We start from the raw sequence: 21,532 nt of genomic DNA, 5'->3' as shown, positions 1-21,532 counted from the left end.
CTTACAATAACATTATCTCAGCCTCCTAAGATCCTGTCAGTCTACGTGAACATAAGAAAATTCCTTTGGAAACTTCCTTTATTTCTACCTTCCAAGATATATGTTAGCAATTATCCCCCAAACATATGGCCCACCGCTATACAGCTGAAGTATCTAATGACTGAGGGGTTACTGAACGGTAACAAATGAACTTTTCCTAAAAATAGCTAGCCCTGTCAACATCCTGGAACAACATTTGGATGTTCCCAAAATACTTTGGAGACCGTGTGCTGTCCTTACTCCCCTTCCAGCTTAAAAGTATATAATCAGTCACCTGTTGCAACCCCAGTGCAGATCTATCTGCCCCGGAGTCCTGTCCCCATACTTTAATAAAACCACCTTTTTGCATCAAAGATATCTCAAGAATTCTTCCTTGGCCATTGACTCCGAATCGCAACATTCTACACCAATGGGAATTTAAAAAGTACTTTCAGTTTGGAAAATGATTTGGCGGTGACTTATGAAAATAAACTTTGCTACCCAAGGGGAGCATTTTATCACCACAAAATAGGTCTCTTTGGCATAAGGCTTATTTTAAAGAAACAAAGGAAAAGCTCTGAAACTCTGCAGAAGTTGCCTTTGGTAAAATAGATTTGCATTTGTTAAGGGAAAGCTCTATTTGTGAGGGTGTCTCCCTCTGTTGAGTAGAAAGAGGGAGAAAATGTCAGTCTCCAGAAACTCTGATCAGTGGACAAGGCACAGATTAAATAGTAACAATCATGGACTTGGTCACTGTGCTTTGCCTGGTCACCTTCCCCAACGTTTCCCAGTAGGATAACTGTGTGGAGTTTCAAAATGATCGTACTCAGAGCGTCCCACCCAGATTCTGTCCGTTGGTGAGGGTGGAAAAAACAGTGTTGTTTTAGTGAAACACTCCAGGCGATTCTAGGTGAGTCCACCAATAAGCAGGAGGGCTTCCCCTGAATAGAAGACAGCGGAGCGCAGGCTTTGGCTCCAGCAGAGGTAACATGGCCTCCACCCAGTGATTCTAGAAGCATCAGGTCCGTGCAGCACACTTCTTTCTTTCTGCTCTCCCAGAAGTTGTGTGTGTGTCTGTGGTTGGGAGGCCCCCTGAAAGCAGAGAAGGAAAACTCAAAGATTAGTTTCCAAGGAGATATTCATTATTTCTGAGTAGCTCTTGATACAAAAGGCTAGGAAATTGGACCTTTTCTGCATTTCAAAGTCCTACCTGGAGGCCAGTGGTTTAGAGGTGCAGAGACTCTGTCGGTGGCTTTAAAAAGGCATTTTCTCCTGACGCTGCTCTGTGATTTCTCCTAGAATCTTTTCTGAGGAAGAACGCCAAAGGACCAAGTGAAAGAAGAAATGGCCAGTTCTCAGGTAAGGCTTGCGTCTGAGTTTAGAGACCAGTCATCTTTTTCTCCTGAAATTCCTCACACTTAGAAATTGCAAATACTGGGGCACCTGGGTGGCTCAGTGGGTTAAAGCCTCTGCCTTCGGCCCAGGTCATGGTCCCAGGGTCCTGGGATCGAGCCCCGCATCAGGCTCTCTGCTCAGCAGGGAGCCTGCTTCCCCTCCTCTCTCCCTCTGGCTGCCTCTCTGCCTACCTATGATCTCTGTCTGTCAAATAAATAAATGAAAATCTAAAAAAAAAAAAGAAATTGCAAATACTGACTTTTCTAGTTCTGATGTTTCTGCTTTATGTTTACACCTAATTTTTGAAACTTTCCAGAAATGATACTCAAAATTAGGTCTTTAAAAACGCTTCTCACCTATAAACCAGAGCCTTCTAACCCTTCTCTCCAACCTGGCTTCCAGTAGGCCATCAACAGTTGTAACTTTGAGGGGTGCCCGGGTGGCTCAGTCGTTAAGCATCTGCCTTCAGCTCAGGTCATGATCCCAGGGTCCTGGGATCAGCCCTACAACAAGCTCTCCTCTCTCCCTTGTCCCCTGCTAATGTTCCCTCTTTTGCTGTGTCTCTCTCTGTCAAATAAATAGCTAAAACAAAACAAAACAAAAACTGTTGTCTGCCAGTATTGAAAATAATCCCTTGGTGACAGATCCATGGGGAAGGTGTTAAGGATTCCTATTGCTGAAGGGATCTGGTCCTGGGATATCAGTGGAGGAAAGTGGTCTTATTTAGGTCCCATCTGGAAGCCTTACAGCTCTGTGTAGACTAGGAGTAAGAAAATACACAGATAAGCAGTGGATATGAGACCCAGAGTAACCTGGAACATTCTCTGGAAAAAAAAAAAAAAGGGCGGGGTCCATACCCTTTAGCATGTGGAAAACATACTGTATCTAAAATATACTAGATATTCCAGGACAGGGAAAGTATATGTGATCGAAGTGTGCATAAATCCAGTGTATTCCCATAATTTCATGGACATTCTGATTTGCTGGTTAGGGAATACAGGAATGCGGTGCCTACATGGAGTGCCTCTTGATCATATGGGGGGCTCTTAAATGTCGGGTGATGATCAGGTGTGGGCCGGGCTAGGGGAAGCAAGGGAACACCCCTGAGGCAGAACAAAGGAGCTAGAAGTTCATTGGATACACAGCAAGGGAGCAGGGTACAGGAGCTAGCAGAGAGGCTGTCTGCAGGGAGGTGGTGGGTGGGACCTGTTTTTACAGGGGAAGATGAGGAGGTACGGAGACAGATGGAATATTCCCTTTTGTGGGAATGGGACTGGTTCTAAGTAATCTGTTGGTTAGTTAGGGCCTATGGCTATTTGGGGGTGGGTCACCTGATGGGCCTGTCCCTGTTCAGGCAGGTAGTCACAGGTCCTTTTCCCATTCCGGTGCTCAGGCCTCTTTGCCTAAAAGTGGCCTCAACAAAGAACACACCTTTGCAGAGTTCTTGTCTCTCTGGAGCAGAAGAAAGATCTCAGACACAAAATGGTAAAGGGATAGTGTATCAAGTGAAGGGGAGAACAGAGAGTTTTCTAGAGTGAGAGGGGTCCGGAACGGGTTGCCACAGAGCACTTTTATGGTTGGTCTTTTATAGAAAATGACCAGGGCACTTACATCTTCTTGATGTCACCCCCGATAGCACCATGATTACTTCTCCTTTGAATATCTCATCTCTGATGTTTAAAACAAACAAGGTGGTCTGGTTCTGTTCCCTTATCTCTGGTTTTCTTGTGTCTCCTCATTCCTGGGATTTTTGGTGAGCCTGGTCACTTAGCCTATTGCTTATCCATCCCTACCCAGTCCCGCCAGTCCCTTACTCAACACCAGTAGTCACAGGTCCTTCAATGTGCCTTAGGCACTCATACCAACTTGTTTCATCACAGCTGATGTTAACTTCTTTTAATGGCTTGATGCCTTCTGCCAGATAACCCTCCAATAATGCTCATTTGTTCCTTTTTACATTCATGAATGTCTTTGATGGATTTCCTGAGTGATGTGCAGAAACCACGTTTCAGCTGGAAATTCCTTAGTTTCTCTTTGCTTGTAGTGTCTGATAAGGAGAACAAAGCAATGTAGAGGAATGTAGAGGGTCCTGGGATCAGCCCTAGAAAAGAAATGTAGAGGAAAATGAAATGTCCTTACAATGTGCCACCCACCGATAAATACTGGATACAAGCAAAGTCTGGCTTTCTTTAAGGAATTCACAGATGCCTTAGTGTAATGCTTTGCTAGAGGCAAAAGCTACCTCAGGTGGCAAATAGTCAGACCTCCAGGATCCTGTAAGTCCTCTTCAACATATGAAAATCCCTTTTGAAACTTCTGTCTCTACCCCCTTAACTGAAAAGCAATGAGTTCTCAAAATCACACTGCAGCTCTTTCTGCCAACGGGTCCTATCCCTGAGGCTTAATAAAAAGAGGTTTTTTTTTGTTTTTTGGTTTTTTTTTTAAACCAAAAATGCCTCAAGAATCCTTTCTTGACCATCTGCTCGCAAGCCACCTCACATGAGTTTGCACGGGACAGATGGAGACTCCCACCTTGGTGTAGTCGGTAGCACAGACTTCTGGGAGTAGAGGATCTGACTCAGTCAGACCTCCCTCTTGTGATTTTTTACTTTGTTCCACACTCATGTCATAGACAATAGTCTTCAAAAAAAAAAAAAAGTATTGTTTCTGTTTATTTTAGAGTGAGAGAAATGGTGTGTGTGAGAGAAATAGAGGGGGTGATCCAGGGTAGGGGCAGAGGGAGAGGGAGAGACTTTCCAGCTGACTCTGTGCTGAGTAGATCCCAGGACCCTGAGACCATGACCCTGACCTGAGCCAAAGTCAAGAGTAAGATGCTTAACCCATTGTGCCTCCCAGGCACCCTGTTTCCTCCTTTGTATTTTCAGAAGAAGAAAACAAGAATCACATAATTAACATGTTTGAGGATCTTAAAAATCCTGAAATAGGTCACAGATGGTTGATACCAAAGCGTTCGATGAAATACTGTGTAGTGGGATCTTCGAGCATGGTGGTCAAGAATACAGCTTCTCAAGAATACTTGAGAAGCTATATGGTACCAGAGAGTAGGTTTATTGAAGTAGCTGGGACAGGACCTGTGGGCAGAAGGAACTGCAGGTCAGCTGCCTGAAGCTGGTGGGTATATGCTCAGTGTTGGGGAGGGGGGTAGGTGCACAGAGTAGTAGATACAAATGTTTGTTTGAAAATGTATGTGTAGGGGCACCTGGGTGGCTCAGTGGGTTAAAGCCTCTGCCTTCGGCTCAGGTCATGATCCCAGGGTCCTGGGATCGAGCCCCACATCGGGCTCTCTGCTCCACAGGGAGCCTGCTTCCTCCTCTCTCTCTGCCTGCCTCTCTGCCTAGTTGTGATTTCTCTCTCTGCTCCACAGGGAGCCTGCTTCCTCCTCTCTCTCTGCCTGCCTCTCTGCCTAGTTGTGATTTCTCTCTGTCAAATAAATAAAAAATATTAAAAAAAAAAAAAAAAAGAAAATGTATGTGTAAAACTACGTTTGCAAGATTTCTCTGATGGTATCATTCCATTTGATATTAATATTGGTGAGTCAAGAGACCCTTTAAGAATGTAGCAGCAATAGGGCACCTGGATGGCTCAGTGGGTTAAAGCCTCTGCCTTCGGCTCAGGTCATGATCTCATGATCCCATGATATCAGGGTCCTGGGATCAAGCCCCAAATCAGGCTCTCTGCTCAGCAGGGAGCCTGCTCCCCCCTTCCCTGCCTGCCTCTCTGCCTGCTTGTGATCTCTTTCTCTCTCTGTCAGATAAATAAATTTAAAAAAGAAAAGTCTCTGCCTTGGACTCAGGTCATGATCCTCCAGTCCTGGGATCAAGTCCTGCATCAGGCTCCCTGGTTGGCAGGGAGTCTGCTTTTCCCTCTGAACCTCCCTCTTACGCTCTCTCTCTCTCATTCTTTCTCTCAAGTAAATAATAAAATCTTAAAGAAAAAAGAATGTAGCAATTAGTATATTTTTTATTCTTAGCAGAACTAGGAAGCCTGTGGGTCAGCCTTCTGAGTTCAAGGTAAATGTACCCTTATAAATAATAGCTGTTTTTTTTTTTTTTAAAGATTTAATTTATTTATTTGACAGAGATTACAAGTAGACAGAGAGGCAGGCAGAGAGAGAAGAAGGGAAGCAGGCTCCCTGGTAAGCAGAGAGCCCAATGTGGGACTTGATCCCAGGACCCCGGGATCATGACCTGAGCTGAAGGCAGAGGCCCCAACCCACTGAGCCACCCAAGCGCCCTGCTGTTTTTTTTTTTTAAGATTTTATTTATTTATTTGACAGATCACAAGCAGGCAGAGAGAGGGAAGCAGGCTCCCTGCTGAGCAGAGAGCCAGAATGCAGAGAGCCCGAATGCGGGGCTCAATCCCAGGACCCTGAGGTCATGACCTGAGCTGAAGGCAGAGCCCAACCCTCTGAGCCACCCAGGTGCCCCAATAATAGCTGTTTTATCTGTATCATTCTATGTGTTTCCCTCGATAGTGGCTGGGCGCGTGGGTGGCTCAGTGGGTTGAGCCGCTGCCTTCAGCTCAGGTCATGACCTCAGGGTCCTGGGATCGAGTCCCGCGTCAGGCTCTCTGCTCGGCAGGGAGCCTGCTTCCCACTCTCTCTCTCTGCCTGCCTCTCTGTCTACTTGTGATCTCTCTCTGTCAAATAAATAAATAAATATCCTTAAAAAAAAAAAAAGATAGTGGGAATAAAAGACAGAGGCAGTATCATCCACAATGTGATTTGTAAATCTCATGTGAATGAAAATGGTTCTTGAATTAATCACCGTGACAGTTTTCTACTCTACCACTTTTTTTTTTTTAAGATTTTATTTATTTATTTGACAGACAGAGATCACAAGCAGGCAGAGAGGGAGGCTGAGGGAGAGGGGGAAGCAGGCTCCCTGCTGAGCAGAGAGCCCAGTGTGGGGCTCAGTCCCAGGACCCTGAGATGAGGACCTGAGCCGAAGGCAGAGGCTTAACCCACTGAATCACCGAAGTGCCCCTCGTCGTTACCTTTTATTGCGTAGTTTCTGTTTCCACCACAGGAGTCTCTCTCCATGGGGTGTTTTGGCTAAAGTAAAGGATAAGGTGAAAAGAAGAGTTTAACTCAAATGTGGGATAAAATTTAGTGGGTACAGTCAGGTAAGCAGTGATGGTCAGGTCTTGGGTCTAGCTGATGACATTAACTCCCTCTTTCAACTTAGGGACCATTGTGAACTGTGTCAATGGCCTCTTGGTGACTGTGGTATTTATTGCAGGGACAGCTGACCTTCAGGGATGTGGCCATCGAATTCTCCGAGGAGGAGTGGGCACGCCTGACCCACACTCAGCGGCAACTGTACAGGGATGTGATGTTGGAGAACTATGGACACCTGCTCTTCTTGGGTGAGAATGACTCCTTCCAGATTTCCCAGACCACACTCAGGGTTTCATTCCCCTATGAAGACTATCTCTTGGATGATTCCTCTTTACATAACTGGAGATCAGATCACTGCACTAAGGAACACAAGTAAGGATTTGTAGGTGTAGACAAAAATCCTCCTGATGATTACTTTTCAGCTTTAGCCTCCCTTTCCTTCAGGTAACATGATTTCTATAGATCAGCGGCTGTTGAAAGCCTGGCATGGCATAAAATGGTACTGCCTGCATTGAAACTCCAATTTTCACTGCTTATTATTGTATCGGCAGTACTTAGAAGTGCAAGTTAGGATATGACTCTTTGAAAGCCCTTCATGTTCTATAGGGGCTGCTGGTCAACAGTGTTTGGGAAATCATATTTTAGAATTCTTCAAAGTTCTCTCTTCTCTGCTGAGCGCAGTAGTGGATCGAAAGACTCTATGGCAATATGTGTATTCGGTTTCTCTATTAAACAGGTCTCATTGTGTCCAAGCCTGATTTGGTCTCCTTTTTGGAGCAAAAGAAGGACCCTTGGGATGTGATGAGAAAGAAGACAGTGGTCTTTGATCCAGGTAGGTGGGAATGGATGAAGCAGATGACAGAGGTGAAGTCCCATGTCTGAAGGAGGAAGGTAAACCTTCAAATGTGGTTCCAGTAGCTCTGCTTGAATGAAAATGGGTTGGAGAAGCCGGGTCTTCTGTCTCTGTCTCTCCCAGAGAGACATCTGCGAGCCAACATTATCATGCTTTTATTTTCTCTTAAGGATTCTGCTTCAGCTCCAGTGATGGTCCATCCTGTCCACAGGGAGGACCAGGAGACTCTCCTGGGAGTGGGAGGGTCTCCATAATCTGAGAGCTCTTCCATTGCTATGAGGGTCTTGGGAAAATCTCCCTGTTTCTAAGGGTCTCTGTGCTAAGTCTCTTCTGAGTTCTGTTGCTTCGTGTGAGAAACTGCCCGAGTTGTGGTGGGTATACTGGGGATTGGTGTGGAAATACCCGGAACACTGGAGATAGACCCACGTAGTTTCTGCTTTATGCTTTCCAATGTTATGGAGGCTTTAATCTTAAACATAAAACTGAGACTCAGTAAGTTCATCAGGTAACAAAGTACTTCCCTAAGATGAGACAATGTAATCCTTTATTTCACTTCAAATATTCTTTCTTCGGGGCACCTTTGTGGCTCTTTGGGTAAGCCTCTGCCTTCAGCTCAGGTCATGGTCTCAGGGTCCTGGGATTGAGGCCCACATTGGGCTCTCCTGAAGGAGCCTGCTTCCTCTCCGCTCCCACCCCACTGCCTGTCTCTCTGCCTACTTGTCATCTCTGTTAAATAAAATCTTAAAAAAAAAAAAAAGAACATTCACAACTAAGTGAATTGTTATAATATTGGCATTAATTTCAACATCTATTTATTGTTGAATTTATATTCTCTTTGCATGAGAAGCACTTTTGGTGAATCAAAAGCAATTTTTACATTTTTTATACCTCTGTATCTTGTCTAGGTGTTATATTTTGTCGTAACTCTGGTATTATTCCCATGATATGCTTTGACACCGTTCTCATTAACTTTTCTGTCTTCTCTATGTATTTTCATTCTTGTTACCTTAGGGATTCCTTAAAACATCTTAAAGTTGCATAGCAAATCATTTTAAACCAAAGTCACTTTTATAGGAAAGTTTTCTACTTAAACTTCTCCAGCCCTGAACCTACTTTATGTTACCACTATCAGAAATTCTGTCTTTTATGTTATGTAGTTAATTAGGTCGATTTATGAGTTTTATGCTTTTGTTTAAGAACTTCTATAGCAGAAATACAGGTGACCCGTGCTACCTCATTACAGCACTACAGGTTTCCAGAATTGTGTAAATATTTATAGTAGCAGGAGTTTTATGTTGTCATGTGCTTTCAGTTGCTCTTTCGAATCCTTTCCTTTCATGCAGAAAAACTTCCCTTCACATTTCTTGGGACAGGTCTGCTGGTAAATCAGAGGGTCTTTGCTTGGCGTAGCCATCATTTGCACAGTCAGGCACAACAGTTCTGCCAGGTCGATTGTTCTTGGTGTGGATTGTTTACTCTGCGTGTACTGGAATACATGATCGCACTCCCCTTTTCCCGTAAGGTCTGCTGAAAATTCCAGTTATACTCTCATAGCAGCTCTTTATAGAAGGTGAGTTACTTTTGTCACGCTGTTTCAAAATTCCCTTTTTACCTCAGATTTTTTTTAAGGGTTTTGTTTATTTATTTCACAGAGAGAGAGAGCACGCACAAGCAGGGGAAGTGGCAGGCAAGGGAGAGGAGAAACAGGCTCCCTACTGAGCAGGGAGCCCTCTGTGGGGCTTGATAGCAGGACCCCAGGATCATGACCTGAGCCGAAGGCAGACACTTAACCAACTAAGCCACCCAGGTGCCCCTCACCTCTGAGTTTATTTATTTATTTATTTAATATTTTATTTGATAGACAGAGATCGCAAGTAGATTGAGAGGCAGTCAGAGAGATGGAGGGAAACAGACTACACGCTGAGCAGAGATGTGAGGCTCGATCCCAGGATCCTAAGGTCATGACCTGAGCTGAAGGCAGAGGCTTAACCCACTGAGCCACCCAGGCGCCCCTTTTGTTAGGTTTATTATACTGTGTCAGTGTGTTCATGTCTTGACATTTATCCTTCTATGAATTACTGAGATGGTTGAGTTTGTCTCTTTTCCCCACATGTGTGTGCAGTAGAAGCCTTTAGTTCTTCATGTCACCTCTTTCCCCCCTTTTTACTCTCCTCTCCTTGTGGGGTCCCCTTAACGTACATATCAGTCCACTTACTGGTGTCCCATGAGTCCCCAGACTGTGTCCTTTTTGACATTTTTCATTGATCTTCAAAACAAGGGGTCTTTAGATTGTCTGATTCTTTCTTCTGCTTGAGCAAGTCTGTGAGTGACCCACTGGTGTGTTTTTAACTTCGGTCATCGTGTTCTTCAGCTCCCTGTTCCTGCTTGGCCGATTGTTATACTTCGTCTCTTTAGGTTTACATTTTGGTCATGACCCGTTTTCTGATTTCACTGAGTTTCATATCTGTTTTCTCTTCCTTTCTCCATGTGCCTCTTTATGATGGTTAGTTCTTTGTCATGCAAGTAGGAGTTCTTCATTAACAGAGGGTCCCTTTGTGGGACTTCTTTTGTTTAATGTGGCAAAGCCTTTGACGACCATTCTAAAAGTTACCAACATAAGGCAACACATACTGGTGAGAAGGTCGATAAAGGTTAAAAAAAGGGCACCTGGTTGGCTCAGTGGGTTAAGCCTCTGCCTTCGGCTCAGGTCATGATCTCAGGGTCCTGGGATCGAGTCCCACATCGGGCTCTCTGCTCAGCGGAGAGCCTGCTTCCCTTCCTCTCTCTCTGCCTGCCTCTCTTGTAATTTCTCTCTGTCAAGTAAATAAGTAAAATCTTAAAAAAAAAAAAAAGTTAAAAAAATTGTGGCAGAGCCTTTATGAGAACCACAACTTTCTAAGCATCAGAGAGTGCATGATGACAGAAGCCCTACAAATGTAAAAAATGGGGCAGAGCTTTTATCCAGACTCTTCAACATGAGATCATACATCCTGTGGAGATACTGTAAAATGTCCAGAATGTAGACAAAGTCTTCACAGTGAACTTAATCTTCCTCAACCTCAGAGAAAGCATACAGGATAGAAATGCCAGAAATGTAATGATGGATTGAAAAACCTATATTTTAGTACATACTTCAGAAAAAAGTCTTAGTGAAGAGGAAAAAAAACCCCATAAAAGACATGAGCAGTTAGCGAACTATGTAATGAAATGACATTTATATAAAATCACAAAAGTCACAGCAGAAAGCAGTAAGTTAGTCTCATTTTCCAGACATGATTTATTATAGCGAAGAATGCAGAATTCAAACAGTTAAATCAATAACATTTTAGCTTTGGACAATGCAGACATTAAGGGTGTCAACTCTAACAAAATTGACAATCTGCTTTTCACTCTTGGGTCTCCAAACGTCCAATCACACCTAGCTTTCCATAGAAAGAGCCCATTGTTGACCAGAACCCTTACCTAAAACAAATAGCCCGTATTCTCTGTATTTTATATGGTATTGTTATAGTAAGGTAGGCTTAAGAAGAGTCAATATTAAGGAAATCATAACAGAAAACATTTTTAGCCTACGGCACAGTAGGTATCAACAAAATCTATGTGTAAGTGGACCCAGGCCCTTCAAACCCATGTTACTCGATTGTGAGTTGCATTAATATGCCTCAAAGGATCAAGGGATGATCATTGTCTGGTGAGGGATAATAGTGTGTCTCTTCCTTTTCTTTTGACCACATTTGAGATTTTTCCCATGGCAAATACTATTTTACTCTTAAATCATCTCATGCTGTGCCTTTATTGCTTGTACACATGCAAAGTGATTTCATCATTGCTGCCTCAGAGACACGAGGGGCTCTTGTATAATGGGGAATTCGCTCGTGCCACTTTGCACAGAAGGTTAAGGAGGCTGTGGTGTATAGTGTATGAGGAAAGCCGACATGGAGATGCTGTTTGTGGTTGATGTGTAAGAGTGATATAAATCATGGTGAAGTAAGTGTTCAGGGAGTCATTATTTACATTAAAGTAAAACAGAGAGGTGTGCCTGTGTGGCTTAGCTAATGATCCATCTTTTTATTTCAACTCAGGTCATGATGTTGGAGTCTTGGAAAAGGCTCCTGTTGGGCTCAAGCTCAGCAGAGTCTGCTAGGGATTCTCTCTCCCTCTCCCCCTGGCCCTCCCCTGCGGTGCTCTCACATGCTCTTTCTCTAAATAAATGGATAAATTCTTTATTAAAAGATTTGATTCATTTGTTAGAGGGAGGGAGAGAGAGAAAGAGACCAAGCAGGGGGAGCAACAGGCAGGAGAAGCAGTCTCCCAGCGGAGCAAGGATCCTGATTTGGGACTCGATCCAGGGTGCTAGGATCATGACCTGAGCTGAAGGTAGACACTTGACCAGCTGAACCACCCAGACATCCCATGGTTAGTGTTGTTTTCTTTAACCATTTGTAAAAATGTTCTCTTATGCCAAGACCACAGTAACACAATCCGTTATGTTTTTCTAATAACATCATTAATTATCTTACAGTTTTGCTCAGAAATGTATTAAACAACGTCTTCTGTGGTTTGAGTAGTGACTGAAGTTTTCTATTGTTTAAGACTTCGTTTGTAAGTAATCTCTGTAATCAACATGGAGCTTAACCTTAAAATGTTGAGATCAAGAGTCATATGCACTACCATGTGAACCATCTGGCTGCTCTTTGAATGATCATTCCTGTATTCCCATAGCAGAATGCCTTCTCAGGGCTTGGTGATAGCAGTAATCTACTTGTCATGGACAATAGCTGGAATCTTGGCAAACTGAGAGCTGTTTTTGTCATTATTTCACGGGGCGTGGGTTAACTTCTAAAGAATTTACTGCCAAACATAAGTTTAGTCAACTCATTGGTCATTGTCTTTAAAGGAGTCCCACCAAGAGTGATGGCTTTTGGGTGAAGAGATTTCTGTCATGATTTTGGATGTAGACTTCTTTGGTATTTTTACAGAGTGACCAGTAGTGTGTCCATTGTAGTACACTGGGGGTCTCGAGTGTCTTCTAGACCATTAAGATTAGCCGTATGTATGCTGCCTGGAAGGAGCTAACGTGAAGACTTCCAAGTACACAACCTTTTCATTTTCTTCCATATGTCACTCCCAAATGAGCAGCAAAACATGCTGAAGGAAAACCTATTTTGGGAACCATTGTGGATATCAGAAGAAAATTATACATTTGCTCTACTCAGCATTGTTACTATTCCTTGAAATCATGTTGTGAGCTCATGGTCCACTCCAGTGGTTCCTTGATTTTCATCTAGTACACAAGCAGTGGGTCGAGTGTATTCATAAGATCAGCATTTCCTCCAGATCTTCACCTAAGTTCATAGCCACCCAAAGTATTTTTCTCCTTCTGACTCAATCTCCTGCATCTTTCTCCTTTTTTTTTTTTTTTTTTTTAAGATTTTATTTATTTATTCGACAGAGAGAGATCACAAGTAGGCAGAGGCAGGCAGAGAGAGAGGAGGAAGCAGGCTCCCTGCCGTGCAGAGAGCCCGATGTGGGGCTTGATCCCAGGACCCTGAGATCATGACCTGAGCTGAAGGCAGAGGCTTTAACCCACTGAGCCACCCAGGTGCCCCCATCTTTCTCCTTTGACTCAATCTCCTGCATCTTTTATGTTTACATTGCTGTTCTTAATATTCTCCATTGACAGTTTCTGGAGTACCTCTGCCCTATTTCCTATGTGTTTCCCAATCATTAGCCCTTTTACTGTCATGGGCCATGATTCTATTATATGCAGGGCTTACTCTTCTTCGGTAAGAAATTTAAAATCCTCTCATCTTTTCAGATCCATGTAAATTGTATGCTTTTGTGCAATTTCTTCACCCCTCTCCCTTCGAAGCTCACTACAGAAATTTAAGGTAGATTCTCACAGGTATTGGGATCTCTTTATCTGTTCAAATGCAAGACCTACGGAGACATTGAGAAGAGAACATAATGGCTCACACGATTCTTCTGTATTATATCGTGCAGATCATAGTCTTCAACAGGGTTTCAGTGATGCAGACTGGATAGATTTTCTTCCAGATCCTGTGTCAGATTCAGAAGTGTTTGACGAGGTGGTGTACACATGGGAAAATTAGGCAGGAGTCAAGCCGGGGTCAAACTGAGTGGGGGATTTTGTTGGGAGATGATTCTCTGTGGGTTTATGTTTCTCCATGTTTTGTGGATGGAGGCGTTGGAAATTTTTCTTCTTGTCTTTCCATTGATGTTTGTGTATTAAAAAGCTTCGGAATATAGTGGTAGTGTCTTGCTCTTGGATAGAGCACAGATTTATTCACTGTACAGGAAAATGGAGATAGCTCCTTCCATGGCAAAGTTCAGGTAGATAGGCTAGGTGTTCCTTTAAGATATTGGGGTTTCTGGGGTACCTCAATGGCTCAGTTGGCTAAAGCCTCTGCCTTCAGCTCATGTCATAAGCCCAGGTCCCTGGGATTGAGCCCCACATCAGGTTCCCTGCTCAGTGGAGAGCCTGCTTCTCTCTCTCCCTCTGCCTGCCGCCCTGCCTACTTGTGTTCTCTATCTCTCTGTCAAATAAATAAATAAAAACTTTTTAAAAAGAGAGAGAAGAAAAGAACAGAAACCAGATACAGATATGCCTAAACATGTGTCACTTAAACTACTTTTTTGTTGTTGTTGACAGAGAGAAAGAGATATCACAAGTAGGCAGAGAGGCAGGCAGAGAGGGAGGGGGAAGCAGGCTCTCTTCCAAGCAGAGAACCTGATGTGGGACTTGATCCCAGGACCCTGAGATCATGACCTGAGCCAAAGGCAGAGGCTTAACCCACTGAACCACCCAGGTGCCCCACTTAAACTACTTTTTTAGGAAGTTGCATGTAAAGGAAAGCTAACCTACTCTGCACATTTGGGTAATCCTATGTATTCATGGGAGGATAGAAACTTAGGAAGGTGAATTTATCTGTAACACAATGCTAGAGAAAGGAGAGGACATGGGAGAGAGGTGAGAGCTCCCAGCAGGAACCCAGCATTCAGAAGTGAATCCTGGAGTCCTCACAGGCTGAGCAGCCCAGAAGACACATGAAGAACAGTCATTTCTGTGCGAGCTTCTTTAGTTGTTTCCCCTGCAGGGTTCTCTCTCTCATGTCTCACCATTAAAGTGTATGTAATAATGATCACATGGCTCATTAAGGCTTCTCTCCATAAATGGATTCCTTGGGGAATACTGGAAAGCGCAGTGGATTTTTATGTCCATGCTCATATTAGGCAATGTCAGATTTTAGGAGGAAACCTGAGTTAAAAACAGAGCTCCTGTACCATGAACAGTGGGAACTAGTAAGGCAGTGGGAAAACTTGATAGTTTTGAAGGCAGTGGATTGACTGGAATCCAGATTATGAAATCCAGCATTGTCACCAGAAACAGATTGTACCTGCCTTATTTGTCAAAGAGGGAGCTATTTCCAAGAAGATGTTTGACATGGTGGCAGGAAGAAGGAAAGGAAAAGGTAGCTCAGAAGAGAGGTTGATGAAGTTCACCATAGAGGGGTAGAATTAGCTTGATCAGTGAACCGGCCCTGCAAGAAATGTTAAAACAGAATCTTGAGTACAGATAAGATAGCAAAAGTGATACAGACAAGAGAGCATCAGAGAATATCTCCAGAAACAGTGACAAAACAAGGAATAATATGGCAATAAACACGTTTCTCTCAATAATTACTTTGGAGTGTACAATATATTTTCTTTCAGTCAAGACATGGATTTTTTAAAAAAGACCTATCTACATGCTCCGTACAGAAGCCTCATTTTTGTTTTATTTTTAAGATTCACTTACTTGAGAGAAAGTATAAGCAGAGTGAGGGGCTGAGGGAGAGGGACAAGCAGACTCAATGCTGAGTCGGGAACCCAATGGAGGGCTGGATCCCAGGATCCAAGATCATGACCTGAGCTGAAGTTAGATGCTAAACTGACTAATCCACTCAGGCACTCCTGTAAGAGACTAACTTTAAACCTAAAGACACCTGCAGATTGAAAGGGGCTGAAATGGATGTCAAAAGAAAGCCAGAGTAACAGTACTTATATTGGACAAAATAGACATTTGGGGGGGGGGGGCACCTGGGTGGTTGAGTGGGTTGATTCTCTGCCTTCGGCTCAGGTCATGATCTCAGGGTCCTGGGATGAAGCCCCGCATCTCGGCAGGGAGCCTACTTCCCCCTCTCTCTCTGCCTGTGTCTCTGCCTACTTGTGCCCTCTCTGTCAAATAAATGAATAAAATCTTAAAAAAAAAAAATCAACATTTTTGTTCTTGTTTGTCTTTATCCTGCTTTGGTACCAGGATAATGGGACCTCATGGCATGATTTTGATTGTGTTCCCTCCATTCTTCTATTTCTAAGATTTATCGTTTGTTTGTTTGTTTGTTTGTTTATTTATTTATTGGTCTTTGTTTGAATTGATCAATGAAGGCATGTGGACTTGGACTTTTCTGTACTGGGAATATGTTTATTCCAAATTCAACTTTTATTTTTGCATTTGGTCTAAGAAAACTTGCTATTTCTTAGGTTCAAGGTTCGTATTTCAAACTCGGTAACTTCTGCATTTGTAGGAATTATCCTTTTTTCCCCAATTTGTCTGAGTTGTTAGTATACAATTGTTTATAGTAGTCTGTTATCACAGTATATATTTCTGTGGTTAAGTGTTATATCATTTTCTTTTCCATTTCTCATTTTCATTTTTGAGTCATCTCTCCTTTTTTTTCTTTTTTTTTCTTAAGTAATGTTAAAATATTGCCAGTTTTGTTTGTTGTTTGGTAAAACTGGGCTTTGCTTTCAGTGTTACTGTTTTTTTCCTGCTGTCTCTTTTATTTATTTCTGATTTTGCTTTGGTATTTCCTCCTCCTGACTTTCAGCTAAGTTTCCTTTTTTTTTTTTTTTTTTTCTATTTTCCCTGTGGTGTAATGTTAAGAAAAAAAGTTGGGACACCTGGGTGGCTCAATTGGTTAAGCAGCTGCCTTCGGCTCACGTCGTGATCCCGGGGAAAAAAAAAGTTAAGGGGTACCTGGGTGGCTCAATTAATGAAGCTCCTGCCTTTGGCTCAGGTCATGATTCCAAAGGCAGACACTTCACTGACTGAGCCACCTGGACATCCCAATCATGCCATTTAAAAAAAAAAACATTTATTTATTTACTTTAGAGAAAGATAGAGATCTCCCAAACAGGGGGAGGGGCAGTAGAAGAGAGAAAGAATCTCAGACTCCCCACTGAGCATGGAGCCCAATGTGAGCTCCATCCAGGACCCCAAGATCATGACCTGAGCTGAAATCAAGAGTTAGATGCTTAACCAACTGAACCACGCAGGTGTTCCTAATCATTGCCATTTTTGAAACCCATTCTGTAAATGTACAGTCTCAAATTGATACTATTCCGTATGTTGAAACACCCTTGAATTCACACTTGATTATGTTGTAAAATGGTAAATTGTGCTTTTGATTCAATTTATTTGTTTTAAAGATTTTCTTTATTTATTTGACAGAGATCTCAAGTAGGCAGAGAGGCAGGCAGAGAGAGAGAGGGGAAAGGAGGCTCCTTGCTGAGCTGAGAGCCTGATGCGGGGCTCAATCCCAGGACCCTGGGATGATGACCTGAGCCGAAGGCAGAGGCTTTAAGCCACTGAGCCAACCAGGCATCTCATGATTCAGATTATTTTATTGTCAACTTTCAAGGAATCTTCCTCACAGGTAGTAGTTTGTAGGCCTTATGTGTAGCATCTCTCCTTTGGCTTTGATAACATGTTAATGCTGGTGTCACAGAGAGTGTTTTCATGGTCTCCCTTCTCTTTACTCCTTGTAAATGATTGAGGAGATTTGAACTAGTTTCTCATTATATATTTGTTGGAATTATGCAGTGAACTCCTATGGCACAGGACTTCTCTTTGTTAGGCATTATTTTAAATGACTTTCAATCTACTGAGTAGATCAGTGAAGAGTTTTAAAAATATTTCTTCATGATGGAATCCAGGTTGATAAATGTTTTTTGTATTTACACTCATTTATTGTTGTCTATTTCTTGGCATATAATTAGTGTCATTGCCTCATAATTACTTGTATTTCTGTGGTATCAGTTACACTCTGTTTTACTGCTTCTGATTTTAGTCGGTCTTTTTCATTCTTACTTGAATGGTTTGTCAGTTTTGATTTTTTTTTCTGAAAACCAATCCTGTTGTTAGTTATTTTCCTATTTTTTTTGCTAAATCCTAGTTGTTCATTTCTGTGTCATGTTTAAATTTCATTTCTTCCACTGGGTGCTAGGATGGCTCGGTCAGTTAAGCATTTGACTTCAGCTGAGGTCATGATCTCAGGGTTCTGGGATTCAATCCTGTGTCAGGCTTCCTGCTTGGAGGGAATCCACTTGACCCTCTCCTTTTGGCCCTTAACTCACTCATGCTCTCTCTCTCTCTCTCTCTCTCTAATAAGTCTTTGAAGATATTCCTTCCTTCTGCTGATTTTGGGCTCATATAATGGTACTTTTCATGATTATTTGATATAGAGGAGAGTGATTTGTGTTAGACCCTGACAATACTATAGTCTTTTCTATGAAGTTGTGTGGTCAGTATGTTGTGTGCTAGTTTATGTGTCCACGGAGGAACAACGTCCTGATGCATCCTACTCAGCCATCTTGCTGACATTCTCTGATTTTATGGTTGCTATGTTAGACATCCTCAGTATATTCATCTGAAAGTAGTAAGTGGAATGACTTGACTTTTCTGTTTTTTCAATATCTTTCAGCTGTATCTTCACAGGGCACCCTGAGCTTCCTGCCAAAGCCATGCAAAGAAGCTTCATTTCAAGATGTGTCAATGGGCCAATATAAACATAATGTCCTTGAGAAGTTACATTTAATGATAGACTGGGATAATGATCATAAAGGACATATCCAAATTGAGACTACTGCCCATAATGAGAATCTCACTGCCCATAATGGTGAAAGATACAAAATATTTTGTAAAACCTTCCTTTTTAAGTCCATTAGTTCTGCAAAACAGGGTGTTGCTGTAAGCAGAAGCTCCAATCCAATACTCAAACGTACATATTTATGGATGGAGAATGTGGACCATCTTGAAAGTTACCTAGCCTGTGCTGAAAATAATGATTTGAACAATTTTGAAAATAGGATTGGATTGACCTTTCATTCAAATATTTCTAAACTTCAGAGATTTCAACATGGAGAAACAACTGCTAAGTGGGATCCATTTGAGAGGTCCTTCACTAAAGACTCAACCCTTCAAAATTCCCAGAGCATTTTCAATGGAGAGGGAATTGCTCAAGGCAGTGAATCTGAGAAAAAAATTCATCAAGGTTCAAATGTTAATAAACACCTGAGGACTCATTTTGCAGAGAACCATTTCAAACCCATTAAATGTGGGGAAGTCTTTTATCAAAGATCCAACCTTCTGTCTAACAGTATGCGTATAAAAGAGAATCCTTATATATTGAATGAATATGAAAGAGATTTTAACCAGTCCTCCAGTGTTGGTGATCATTCAATAATTCATGTGGGGAAAAACCCATACAGATACAAGAAGACCAGGAACATGTTTAGTCAGCCACCAAGAATACATATACATAAGACAGTTTGTACTGGAGAGAAAACTTACAAATGTAAAGAATGTGGCAAGGTCTTTAACCAGCAATCATACCTTACTCAACATCACAAAACTCATACTGGAGAGAAACCTTATAAATGTAAAGACTGTGGCAAGGACTTTATCCAGCAATCAAGCCTAAATCAGCATCACAGAATTCATAATGGGGAGAAACCTTACAAATGTCAAGAATGTGGCAAGGCCTTTAGCCAGCATTCAAACCTTAGTCAACACCACAGAATCCATACTGGAGAGAGGCCTTACAAATGTAACGAATGTGGCAAGGCCTTCAAGCAGCACTCAGCCCTTGCTCAACATCATAAAATTCACACAGGAGAAAAACCATATAAATGTAAAGAATGTGGCAAAGCCTTTAACCATGACTCAAGCCTCACTCAGCATCACAGAATTCATACTGGAGAGAAACCTTACAAATGTGAAGAATGTGGGAAGGCATTTAGGCAGCACTCACACCTTACTCAGCATCACAGAATTCATACTAGAGAGAAGCCTTATAAATGTAAAGAATGTGGCAAGGCCTTTAGGAGGAAGACACACCTTACTCAACATCAGAGAATTCATACTGGAGAGAAACCTTATCAATGTAAAGAATGTGGCAAAGCCTTTGTCCTCCATTCAGGCCTTACTCAACATCAGAGAATTCATACAGGTGAGAAACCTTACAAATGTAAAGAATGTGGTAAGGCCTTTATCAATCAATCAAGCCATACTCAACATCAACGAAGTCATACTGGAGACAAACCTCTTAAGTGCAAAGAATGTGGGAAGGCCTTTAAGTGGAACTCAGCCCTTAGTGTACATCACAAACTTCATACTGGAGAGAAACCTTATAAATGTGAAGAATGTGGTAAGGCCTTTATCCTCCATTCAGGCCTTACTCAGCATCAGAGAATTCATACTGGAGAGAAACCTTACCAGTGTAAAGAATGTGGCAAGGCCTTTATCCTCCATTCAGGCCTTACTCAACATCAGAGAATTCATGCCAATGAGAAACCTTACAAATGTAAAGAATGTGGCAAGGCCTTTATCCATCAGTCATTCCTTACTCAACATCAAAGAATTCATACTGGAGAGAAACCTCTGAAGTGTAAAGAATGTGGGAAGGCCTTTAAGTGGAACTCAGCCCTTAGTGTGCATCACAGAATTCATACTAGAGAGAAGTCTTAGAAATTTAAAGAATGTGGCCAGGGCTTTATCCAGCCATCATACTTTAAACAAAATCACAGAATTCCTACTGGAGCAAGTCTTACAAATTTGAAGACTGAGAGAATTTGGAAGGACTGCTAAACCTTAAGCCTATGTCAGAGAATTCCTATTGGAGAGGAAATATCTATGTGTAAAGAATGTGGCAAGACTTTTAAGCAATGCTAAACCCTTGTTCTTTATCAGAGAATGTATAGTGGAGGTGATTTTACAAATACAAAATTTGGCAAGCCCTTTCCTAGTGCTCAAGCCTCTCCCAGTATTACAGAATTCACACTAGAGAGAAACCTTATAAGTGTAAGGAATGTGGTAAAGCGGGGCACCTGGGTGGCTCAGTTGGTTAAGCAACTGCTTTTGGCTCAGGTCGTGATCCTGAAGTTACAGGTTTGAGCCCACATCATCAGGCTCCCTGCCCAGTGGGGAGTCTCCTTCTCCCTCTGACCCTCCCCCGTGTCATGTTCTCTCTCTCTCACTCTCTCAAATAAATAAGTAAAATCTTAAGAAAGAAAGAAGAGAGAATATGGTAAAGCTTTCGGATTGCTCAATACTTAGCTCAGCATCCCAGAGTTCATACTGAGGAGAAATGCTAGAAATGGAAAGAACATGACAAACCCGTGGCTGGAAGTCATAACTTGCTCAACATCGTCGTTATCATCCAGGAGCAAAACTGTAATATGTAAAGACAGTGGCCAAGCCTTTAACTAGAATTCAGTCCTTACTCAGTATCCCAAAATGCAGTCTTGGTTCAAACTGTACAAACATAATGAAGAAAGACTTTCTCTTACACTTTAGAAAACATCAGAGTTTAGAGAAGAAAAGGACCTTTTCAGAGAAAAATACATAGAAACATTTAATTGAAAATCAGATGTCAATAAATGTCACAAAATTCACAGTATAAAGCAGTACACCAGTCACTCTCTTCAGAGATTACATAAAAAAATAATACAAATTTAATTAGGTAATGTATGTGCTATTATGCTTCAAAAGATAGAAGGGGGATTTTTTCATTATAATTTAAATGTTTATCTATCCACTGACCCTGTATGAGATTTGTGACTTGCAATTATTCATGTATTTCTACTCTTAGAACTCTTCAGAAAATTCATTTATTTCTAGTGAGTGTGTGAAACTGTGTAGGTGATTGGTGTCGCATCAGGGATATGAGAAGCTGTTCTTTAGGTGGGATTCATGCATATCTAATTTTCCATGGATGATGGACTGTGTAACATACAATATATGAGGAAAATCTAAATGAATATTCCTCTTATGGTTATGACAT

The 21,532-nt window shown here is 42.0% G+C and overlaps 1 protein-coding gene across 1 annotated transcript in view; it reads left to right on the top strand.

Moving 5' to 3' along the window:
- The window catches only part of LOC123931282 (zinc finger protein 345-like), a 60,517-nt gene extending 39,235 nt beyond the window's left edge, over positions 1-21,282 (top strand). The window contains exons 2-5 of the mRNA XM_045988222.1: positions 1,318-1,377; positions 6,675-6,801; positions 7,290-7,385; positions 18,173-21,282. Coding sequence (XP_045844178.1) covers positions 1,363-1,377; positions 6,675-6,801; positions 7,290-7,385; positions 18,173-20,217 — 2,283 coding nt within the window. The 5' untranslated portion in view covers positions 1,318-1,362 and the 3' untranslated portion in view covers positions 20,218-21,282. The remainder of the gene's footprint in view (positions 1-1,317; positions 1,378-6,674; positions 6,802-7,289; positions 7,386-18,172) is intronic.
- The last annotated feature ends 250 nt before the right edge of the window (positions 21,283-21,532 follow it).

The sequence above is a fragment of the Meles meles genome, chromosome 19, assembly GCF_922984935.1.
Source record: "Meles meles chromosome 19, mMelMel3.1 paternal haplotype, whole genome shotgun sequence".
In the NCBI taxonomy this organism is placed as follows: Eukaryota; Metazoa; Chordata; class Mammalia; order Carnivora; family Mustelidae; genus Meles; species Meles meles.
This window is presented reverse-complemented; position numbering and strand designations above follow the sequence as displayed.